This window comes from Strongyloides ratti (genome assembly GCF_001040885.1).
Source record: "Strongyloides ratti genome assembly S_ratti_ED321, chromosome : 2".
NCBI classification, from domain to species: Eukaryota; Metazoa; Nematoda; class Chromadorea; order Rhabditida; family Strongyloididae; genus Strongyloides; species Strongyloides ratti.
In genome coordinates, this window is record NC_037308.1 from 1522560 (window position 1) to 1534361 (window position 11802).

Sequence of the window (11802 nt, forward strand, 5' to 3'; positions counted from 1 at the left end):
AAATTGACTCAATGTGATAAAAGATTAAACTATAATTTGATAATATCATCTCAAAAATTTCTTAACAATTATTAAAACACCATAATATATTTATGCTTTTTTTTTTAAAATAAAAACAAATAAAATGATTATTATTGTCTTTCATAAATAATTGAAATATTTACTACTTTCATAAAAAAAATAAGAAAAATAACCATCAATTTCCTTATATAAAATTTTTTTTTTTTTAATTCACAAGGGAACACTTTCCATTTCTTTAAAATATAAATTTTCCTGAACAGAAAAATAATACAATTTAAAATATTGGTTCAAGATCATTTTCTATACGGTAAAAAAATGTCTAAAACAAAATTGGTATTACATGAAAATTCTCAAGTTCTTGAGAAATCTATACTTAAAGGAGAGATAACAGTTGGTAATTCTACCGTCATTCAACCACTTGCATCTATACTAGCAACTAATGGTCCAATAGTTATTGGCGAACATAATATTATTGAGGAATTTGTTACTATAGAAAATTTGTAAGATTATTTTTTAACATATATATATTATTAATTTACTTTTAGAAATGAAAATGGTGAACCATTAATAATTGGTGATAAAAATACTTTTGAGGTACAATCTACATTCAGGGGCAAAAGTGTTGGCAATCAAAATTTATTTTCTGTTAGATCAAGAGTTGATAAAAATGTTGTTATAACAGATTTTTGTTCAATTGGTATTGGATGTGTTGTTCCTGAGGGAGAGGAACTCCAACCTCAAACAGTTGTTTTTGGTAAAAATAGTGATAGAAGAATTGGTTGTGAAAAAGGTCAGAATACAGAAGACGAACTGGATTATTTATTGAAAGTGTTTCCTAAATACCATAAAATACTGAAAAATTAATTTAATTTATTGTACATTTTTTAAATATATTTTATTAACAAAATAAAGATAACGAAAATAACAAAAAAAGAATAACATTAATTATACATATTTTAAACTTTAACTCTCTTATTACTGTTGTTACTTTTTTTAGGATCTCCCTGAGGTTTAGTTCTTTTTAATGCTTTCAATTTTCTAGTTTGAATTGTATTAATATGTTGCTTACCAACATGAACGCGAGCCAACTTAGTTCCAAAGACATCAGTATCTGTATTCTTTTTAGGTTTAACAGTAAGTTCTTTTGGTACCTTAAGAGCATCTTTCCAGAGACTGGCAGAAGCTAATTTGTCTCTATTCAATTGAAAATCTATACTTGGTCCAACTTCAATTAATTCTACTCTTGGTGTTTTGGTTCCTGATTTAAGGAGGATTGTTTTGTAAACACGGAATAAAATATTTTTTCCAACAGCTGTTATTTGAATAACTGTTTCAAGACCCTGAAGACGTACCTGAGATACTGAAGGTCCTTTAAATAAATCTACAAAAAGATTACCAATTCTAGTCATTGTCTCATCATTCTCAAATTCTGTTCCTTGTAATATAATGCATGGTTTAGTTCCTAATGTTGGTCTAGGTGCTTTAAATTCATTTGATGAAACAAATTTAGTTACATTTAATTCTACCATATCAAGAAGATTATGATCAAACATTCTACCAACAGTTATACAGGAGGGTCTTTTTTTAGTGCTACTACCAAAAACAAAAAGTGAAGTATCAAATTTCTGAGAAAATTCTGTTAATCCTGTTTCATTTTCAAATGGATGAAAAGCATTGTGCCTAAAAAATGATTATGTAAATTATTATATAATCTAAAAACGAACCTCTTCATTTGGGTAGTTAAAGGTTTTTTAAGTAACATTAATTCTTTCATAATATTATTAACAGTCTCTGATGTTTTACCACCTTTTACAAAAAGACAATTTTTATCATTTTCTATTACTTTTGGAGCTCTGTTTAATAATACTTGTTTACCTTTTCGAGTTTTTGGCTTATTAGCTATATTAAGTTTTTTATTTACTTTCCCCATGGTAGAACAATAATTATTATCTTATAAAATAAATTGAAAGTAAGATGAAAAATTTAATTTATACTGACGATACTCCAATAAATACTTTACAATTAATCTTTTTAGGAGAAAAATTTTTTTTTGAATAAAAATAGGTAAATAAAATTTTATTTATTTTTAATGTGCTAATTATTATATTCTTTTTGTTTTTGATAATTTTCAGTGAAAAAAAATATATATATTAAAAAATTTTTTTATATAACACTATTAAATATAAAAATAATTATATAATAATGAGAGATACCATTTATTCATAAGTTTATTATAATAAGAAAAAATTGCAAAAACAAAATAAATAGTGAAAAAAAGCTGATAAAATTTTTTAAAAACACAGACAAAAAATTAAAATATTTATTTCAATTTTTTACTGATTGGCATAATGTTAATAAATATGTTCCGTAATGTGATATAAAAAAATCACTTATTTTATTATCAAGATATATTTTATATTATTTTTGGATGATACCTTTTTAACATCCACATATTTTAAAGCACTATTTTATAAGATAAACTTTTTGAATTAAAAATGAGAAATGGTAATAGTTTTTTGCTTGTACCAGAATGATCTAAGAGAATCAAAAATTAACTTTTTTTTCTTTATCTAAAGGTAATTAAAATTAAAATTTTATAATGGTAGACGAATCTTCCCAGAACAGCATGTTAAAATTGATACAAAATTTTTGTATTCAAAAATCTTGAAAACTGAAGAAAACAATTTTTAAAGAAAAACTACAAATAAACTTTCTAACTATAATAATAATAATTATATTTATGAAAAAGTTGGTCTTTTGAAAAAATTTTTTGATTCTTGAGATTTTACTCCTGACAAGAAAATATTATATAAGTAACTGATAAAAGTAAATAACATTTTTAAAATAAAAATATTAAATATATGATTTTACAGGATAATAAAGAAGAACTTTAGGGATATATTACTGAGGATTCATAAAATAATCCAATTCTGAAGATAGTTATAAAAATACAAAAAAATTAAAAAAAGTTTTTAATATTTCATACTTCAATAAGAACAATTAAACGTGATATTAAAAAGTTTTAATTTAAGATTCGTGTTTTAATATAATTTATGAATCATTTAAAAAAAAATTATTTTAAAATATTAAATTTGGAGTTTTTGAATTTAAAAATAAAGCAGAAATGTTTATTCATATATCAAAATTTATTTATAACTTTTTAAAAATATCGTATTAATAACAATATAAATGATAACCTGCTAATAAATGGCATTATTCTAACAAAAAAGATGTGGAAATTAGCCATTGGAGAAACAAAAAAACAGTAGGTTAAAAAAAAAATATTTTCGACAACAACTTTTGTTTAATTTATGTGTAAAAAAATTAACAATAGTATAAATTTGTTTCTGAAACTCCTGTAAAATGTAGCAATTTTAAATTTCCTTAAATTTAGATTGAGGAAAGGTAAAACTAACAAAAAAAATGCACTTAAAAAAACTGACCTTTTTTTGTAGTGAATTAAGAATTAAATTTTTGATTTCTATTATTTACTTTTATGTACCATATATTTTATCATAATTATAAACAAATTTTAATAAAAAATATATGTTTACTTTAACTATACTTTTTTATATTAATATTACTTGTAATTTTTTAGACTAGTATTTATAAAAAAATATAATTTGATATTTCCTTTTAATATTTCAAGGAAACACCCACACAATTAATGGGTGTGGTAAGGCATTCTAAATATAAAAAATGAAATGTTATTTTTGATGGAAAAAAAAACTATATTTGATATTTTAAAAAAAATATATTTTATTATTTTGTTTATATATTCAATTATAATTTTTTTTTAGTTTATCATAAAAAATTGGTTAATTACTTTCTTTTATTTAAATTGATTGTATTATTATAAAATATTTTGTACTTGTGTCGTCCTTTTGGTAATTGTAAATAATAAGTCATGTTAATATATTAAGTTATATTTGATTTATTTTAAACAAAAATATAAATTAGGCGAATAATAGAGAGTGAAGTTTTTTTTTGTCAAAGATTTATCTATTAAATTAAATGAGAAAGAGATAGTTTTTATTTATAATATAATATACCAATAGAATAGTGGTAAAAAAAATGGTAATATTAAAACAGCTGTAGATATTAAACAAAAAATTATTTTATTTTTTGGAGATAAAATTAGAAAATTTGCACCTTGTATGATTATCATGTACATATTATATTTATTATTAACTTCATAGTAATATTTTTTGTTTAGTTTATTTATACTTGGATATATGTATTTTTTTTTCATCGATTTTGTTATATTTTAGGATAGTTTATATATCATTTATCTTTAGATATAATATGTCTTTCTATGTCGTTTGTTTTTTTTTTGCTCTGAATATTTAGTTATTGCAACATAATGTTTTAAATAAAATTAAAAAAGTTATAAAATATTTATTTTTTTCATTTTTAATGCATTTGTAATTTTCATTTTTAAATCCAAATTTCTATTTATCACTCCATGCATTTGTCACACCTTAATAATTTGTTCATGTCTTCTTAACTTGTTTTTCCTTTAAAAGTATATAAGAGTATAATAAAATTTTCATACTAATAATATTAAGGGTCTTTTTTCTTTTTTTAAAAATTGAAACTTTTCTTTAATACTTTGTAGTTTTTTTCTTACTAATAGATTATATAATCTTTTTTTTTAAAAACTATTATCAAAAGTCTTTATCTTATCATTTTTCACGATAATAGAGTGTATATATACAAGTTAATAGATATGTATATTTTAGTTTAAACTGTGAATTTATATAATGATAAGAAGAATATTGTCTTGAGAAAATACTACACATTTTTGTTGTATTTTATGAAAGGATAACAAAATGATGATGCCCCATCGAAAAGATAGAACAATTATTACATACTGCATGAGACAAGGGAAAATAGATGAAGCTTGAAGAAGATAATATTTTGGCTTTTTTTCTTTTATTCCCCCTATATATATACCACAATTTTATATAATACATATTTAAGGATAAAAGTTTGTGGTAAATTTTTTCATTTAAACAGTGATATTTATTTATGACAAAACTTATATCTAATCATTTTATATTATTCATTCTTTTTCTTAAAACATCCAAATGACATATGATCACTTGTTTTTTTTTTCAAAAAACATTGTTTATTATGTATGATAATTTTTTTTTTTTTTTTTGAAAAATGAAACACAGACATCTTTTAGAAGTTAAAAAATTTTTCTTTACATGAGGTATATTGTAAATATGTATATTCTGTAACATACCAAGTAGGATTAAATAGTTGTTGTCAATTGAGCAAGACCAATTATCATTAGAAAAAAATTTTTTTTTGATAAGATTATAGTTGGCTTCATTTTTATGTGTGTATACACATAAATATATTAGATACTTGTGTCACCTTGGCGTCGTCATCAACGTCTCATCGTCATTATCATCTACCATTCATCCTTTTTAAAAACGCGTACACTTTAATATATTTTTCTTTACGTACCATCCTGTGTTCATTGGATATTCCCGAGATGTCATCGTTGTCGTTCTCTTCTGCTTAATTCAAAATTATCTTCAATTGCTTAGTGATTTTAAAAGGGTTCCGTAACAGTAAGGAAGTTGTGTAATTTTGTATGAAAAGTACCATACACAATATAATCGTCCTTGCTTATATATGAGTTATGAACTAATGATCATTCACTATTTTCTTTTTTTCTTGATTAAAGATATATTTTATAATTCATTTCATTTTTATAAAATACATTATATATCAACCATTTAATATTTTCCATTACTGTATAAATTTTTTCTTAAAAAAAAAAAGTCTATTTATTAGAAACAAGAAGGATGTCTCAAAATTTTTTTTTTTTTTGTAGATCTATATAAAATGCAAAATGTTGTACACATATTACACAGGTACTTCATGCATTAAAAGAGACTTTTATAAAATATATTAGTCTTTTCCTCAATTTTTTTTATCATTAAATGTAATATATTTTATCATGTTAGACATAGATTAAAAGTAATATATGTGTATAATAAAATGATTATGTCTTATGAATTGTTAAGTGTACCACAAAGTATTCTTAGATATATGAAACTTTAACTTTTTTGTTTCTTCCTTATATACAGATTAACTTTAGATAATAAATGTACTACTTTACTAAAAGTTGATTATAGTATCGCAATATGTTTTTGTATTTCTAAGTCATCCTTCTGTAAGTTATTTGTTTATATATTATTTATTTAAAAACACAATATATTGTAACTATATTAAATATCTATATATATATTTATAAATAAATACTTATACATATCAATAGAATTAAACTTTTGGTAATGACATATAATCAATTTAGAATACACGTGAATTTCTCTTTATTTGAATAAAATATTATTAAATAGAATTGTATTGATCACCTTATATTTTAATCATTTAATTTATTATCATATTCTTTCCTTGATCATTAACAAATATGTACTACATATAAATTATAATAAATTGATATGATACTTTTAATCTTTAAATGTGTTTTAAATACTTTTATTTTAGATCACTTTTATATTGTTAGAAACTTCTTTTTCCGTTAAACATTAATATAATAGATTTTTATTTAGATTTAAATTTTTCAACAAAAATATATGTATATATATATATATATGTGGAGATAAAAAAGGAAGCCAATAAAATTTGTAATACAATATAGTTAATTATAATTAATGTTAGTAGTAGAATTTTTTTTTTTATTACCGCATTCATATCTTATCAAATTTTCGATAATTAATATGTAAAAAATTATAAAACGTTTTCTCCTTTTTTTTTTTTTTCTGATGTCATTCTTGTAATTTATAATCTTTTTATGATACACTACCAGTCACCATTTATCTGTGTATTTTTTATGACAAAAGTTTATGTAATTTATATTTTGTATATATTACTTTCCAATCTATCTATGTATTTATTTATTTTAATTTTTAAAATATTTTATATTTTTTTATTGTCATTCTTTAGTAATCATATGTTAAAGAAATGTCTCGTTTCTTTTTCATTATTGAAGAAAAATAAATATTAATTGCAGCTGGTCAAGGTATCTTTCTTCTTTACAAAAAGAACTTTTAAATAAAAAAAAAAGATAGAAGTACCATGTAAAAATATAATTTAAATTAATAGGGAAATGATGTATTCACATATACTGATAGGGGAGAAATTTTAACAGATTAATTATTTAGTTTAATTTTAAAACATCTTTCTTATTTATTTATTTATTTGTTTTTTTTTTTCTTTATTGTATGATTTGAAAATGGATTAATTTAGTAAAGTATTAAGAAAAATCTTTACCGAGGTAAAACTTTTGAAGAACAACACGTATATTTTACAAAACATTTCTCCACACATATATAACTATACATCTCTTAATATATATATATATGTGAGGGGGGATGATTATAGGTCAAGATCAATCTTTTATACACTCTCGCGCCACATCAACATTCATTTAACTTCAATATATATATATATATAAATTTTTATAATAATATGCCTTCTTTCACTATCAGTAGTCTTTTAAAAGATATATATTTCCCCTTTCAATATGTTAAATTTTTGTCTAACACTATCTTTCTCTCACATTCTTTTTAATAAAAGGGGCTATCTTTTAATCTACCTATGTATGTATAAAACTTCACTCTTTACCTTTTTTAGAAAAGTCTTTAAAAGTTACAATACCCTCTCTCTCTATGTATGTCTTTTTTTTTTGATATACCTACACATATATTTGATTATACAGTTCCAAATTGTACAATTAGTAAAACTTTAAATATGTATATTTTTATCAATGTCATTCAATATATATAAAATGTATAAAAGACAATATATATTTCCCATCATGTTCTTAACTTTTTTTTTTTTTTTCTAATTTTCCAAAATATATAGTTATAAATCACATTTTTCCATCGTTAATTTCTAATAAAATTAATTGTTTATTTTGTATATAAGATAATATTAAATAAATAGAATAATAACATAGAGAGAATATAAATTAATAATATATATATATATATTTTTTTTTCTCGTTATTTGGTTGTATATAATTTTTTAATTTCAAATATATATTTTTTTATTTTACTTTTATAATATGTTAATGTATAAAAATTTTTTATACAACTTTTCATATTCTTTTACATATCATGAAATAATTTTTATAATTTTTGTTTAATAATAATATATTTATATTCAATTTAAAAGATACATTAAAAATTTTCGTGATATAAACACCTCCACGTGCCACATTACGTGTGCCTTTTTTTTTGTTGATTTCATTCAATGAAACATTTTTAAAAGTGATTTTGTTTTAATGTACGAATAAAATTTTTTTTTTTAAGATATTTTAATTTCAAGCTACCGCCTTTTCAACATTCAATAGGAGAAAAATATTAATAACAAAAAACCTATAAGATAAAAAATGGCATCACGTAATGGAGAGCAAGAAAGTCTCAAGAAGAAAGTTGCTAAAGTAAGAGAAGTTGTCTCTACAGTATCAACAAATGATATTGTTTTAGCTCTTCACAGTTTTGATTTGGATGTTGAAAAAACTATAAGAGCACTTTGTGAACGTAAGTTTTAAATTTTTATTTTTAAAACATTAGAAGTATTTTTAAATATTTAAGAAAAACATTAAATCATATTTATAAATATTATTATAGAAGACGTCACTACAGTTATTGGTGATTGGGAAACAACAGGAAATGCTCCGGTTAAAAAAAATAGAAAACAACGAAGATTAGAATTAAATTCACAAAAATCTCAGGGTAATTCGGGAAAAACCCCTACAATATCATCAACAACAAATAGTACCATTAATAATAGTACAACAGTTGTACCATCACCAACACCATCGAAGGTACCAGTAACTACAACATCTAAAGTGTCTGGACAACAAAAAGTTACCTTACCACCACCAGGACCAAAATTACAATCGATGACTACTACTACTACTACATCATCGACAGCAACAATTAATACAAATCAGGTAAAAAATAAACAAAGTCAAGGCAAAGATTCGCCTATACCTACATCTGCCTCAGATATTGAGAATATATTTAAACAAATACGACAAGCTCTATCTGAAAGAGAAAAATACCTTTTGACACAGGTTAAATCTCATCCAACACAATATTTTAATATAGATCCATCTATTGTCCTTTCAACAATAAATAATTTGGGTCAACTTTCAAGTATCAACAATAAAAATACCATAATTTCTTCACCTTCATCTTCTAGACCAAATTCAAATAATAGTTTAAAAAATGCAACATCACACTCATCACTTGTTAGTTCAGTTGGTGATGACTCAGGACTTGGTCAGGTATCACCAGTCTCTGTAAAAGGTAAAAAACAATCCTCTACAACAGGAGTATCAACAGTTGCCATAAATGAAGGTGGTATTAATATGGAGAGTGACTCATTTTCAGTTGATCAGTTAGCTGAAATTCAACGAAAACTTCAGGAAACATTAAGTGCTCAAGGAATAGATATTTCACTTGTTCAATCAATGTCTGAGAACACTCCATCATTTGTTAATCGTAGTAAACAAAATCAACATGATAGACAAAGACTTCAAAAGATGGAGAATAGTAACTCTAGACAACATGTTGGTAAGAATAAGCTTGGTAAAGGAATTCAAGCCTAACAAAAAAAGAATTTTATATATCAAGGAAGAGACAAAATATATATTAAGAAAATAAAAAGATTTGAAATTTATTTATTATCTTTCTGTTCTTAAGATATTTTTTTATGTTTTTGACAAAATATTTATATCAGTGTTTTTTATTGTTCTTTTAATTGTGAGAATTTTTTATTACCTTTTTTTACTGCTATTATATAAGAAGTGACCTTTGGATATATATATATGTAGAGAAAAAAAAGATATACTCATATAATTATATCATGACACAAAGAAAGTTATGTTTTTGTTATTTTATTATTTTACTACTTTTTTGGGATTGATAAGAAAAAGAAAAAAGATGGTGTATAATGGAAGAAAATATATAATATATAACCTCAAATTGAAAAATTTTTTTTTTTTTTTTGAGGCTAGTCTATTATTTTTTTTTGTTGATATATATTTTAATATTTTCTTTACATATACAAAGTGATTCTTTTTGATTTTTTTAATCTTTCATTTTTTTTTATAAATTAAATAAGATATATAATTTAAAAAAAATATATTATTTATATTTTTAGATAAAAAAAAAATAATTTAAAAAAAAAGATTAAAATTTATAGATATAGATATGTGTTGCCTTTCATTCTTTGTTTTTTGATTAATTTCTGTGATCAAAATAAATAAAATTGTTACTTTTGTCACTTCATCTTTTTTTATCCTATATATATGAAATTACTTTCTTACTATTAAAAAAAATTACAATAATATTACTACATTACATTTAAACATATATTTTAAGTACAATACTATACATTTTTAAAATATGAAATATACATAATTTGGTTCTATATTTTGTGACTCTGTAGTGAATTTAAAATATTCATTAAAAAAAATTATTACAATGCGTATAAAAATATCACAAAAATGTTTTATAATTTAAAAAAATTTGAAATATTTTATTATAAATCATATGTTAGTATAATGATTTGTATAATTTTTTTATTTTTCCATAAATGCCTTAAGATTAAAGCTGATTTTTATTTTTAAGACGTGTACGAATAACAATTTTAAAAAATATTAATTAATAAAGTAAAATTTTTTTCATAATGTATTTTTAATATTTAAAAAAATCTTTTCAAACAATATTTATATATTTTATTAAATTTTACACACTGTTTTAAAAAACACTAGAGACAAAAGGTAATTGGGTCAATTTTTTTGTATTTATATATCAAATAACAAAAAAAAATTAAAAAAAAAAAAGTTTAAAATAAAAATAAAATATCTCTATTATTTGGCAATAAAAAAAAAGATAAGTTATGTATTTGTTATTATTTCTTCTTAATTATCATTTACATCAATTTTTTTTTGGTTATATTTTATGTTATTTTCATAGATATGTATTTAAAAATTATGGAAAAAAAAATTTTTTTAAATAGATCTAGTAGAAGAGGAAGAATATTTTAAAAAAAAAAAATTTCTTCTAAAAAATCGATACGGTGGTTAGAAAAATTATTTTTACATTCATTTGCATTTTTTTTTTTTAATTGTTTATAAATAATTATTGTTTTAATCATTTTAAACCTTTTTTTTCAAAAAATATTTTATTATATAAAAATAACAATCAAATTAATAACTATATTATACATTGTAATTTAAAAATTTTAATCGATGTTAAAATATTTTTCCTCTAAATCATTTACTTTTCAAAAGAAAAAAAAACTTTATTTTAAAAATGATGAACAATTAAATGATATAGTAATTATAATTATATTTAGAAATTAACAATAATTATATGTATACATATAAGTACAAAAGTTTTTAAAAAAAATAATAATAAAATTTTAATATTTTCTTCTCTTATCAAGATGTATATACAAATACTTTTAAATTTTCTTATGATTTTTTTTTATTTGTTGATATAATACTTTATTAAAAGTAAATTTTCATAAATTTTTAATATTAAAAATTTTCTGGAGATCATCTGCATTTTTTTTTTCATATCTACAATATCATTAGTATTTCTATTTAATATTCTTTTCGTTTTGGCTATTATTAAAGATAAATATATGTAATCTTTTTTTTTTATTTTTTAACATAAAAAAATGCATACATATTTTTTAATGACGTTTTTTTTAAAT

The 11802-nt window shown here is 21.1% G+C and overlaps 3 protein-coding genes across 3 annotated transcripts; 2 read left to right on the forward strand and 1 right to left on the reverse strand.

Annotated features, from left to right (window-relative positions):
- Window positions 1–336: 336 nt before the first annotated feature.
- On the forward strand, window positions 337–885 carry SRAE_2000045400 (Dynactin subunit 6; the record flags this gene model as incomplete). The annotated part of the gene is made up of 2 exons (XM_024651286.1): window positions 337–521; window positions 567–885. The coding sequence occupies 2 exons, from the start codon at window positions 337–339 to the stop codon at window positions 883–885; spliced, it is 504 nt and encodes a 167-aa protein (XP_024504978.1).
- A 92-nt stretch (window positions 886–977) lies between these two features.
- On the reverse strand, window positions 978–1951 carry SRAE_2000045500 (Ribosome production factor 2 homolog; the record flags this gene model as incomplete). Its single annotated transcript, XM_024651287.1, has 3 exons — window positions 978–1701; window positions 1746–1857; window positions 1897–1951. 3 exons carry the CDS (start codon window positions 1949–1951, stop codon window positions 978–980), a joined length of 891 nt encoding a protein of 296 aa, XP_024504979.1.
- Window positions 1952–8458: 6507 nt separating this feature from the next.
- SRAE_2000045600 (UBA-like domain-containing protein) lies at window positions 8459–9685 on the forward strand (the record flags this gene model as incomplete). The annotated part of the gene is made up of 2 exons (XM_024651288.1): window positions 8459–8609; window positions 8700–9685. The coding sequence occupies 2 exons, from the start codon at window positions 8459–8461 to the stop codon at window positions 9683–9685; spliced, it is 1137 nt and encodes a 378-aa protein (XP_024504980.1).
- Between the last annotated feature and the right edge of the window lie 2117 nt (window positions 9686–11802).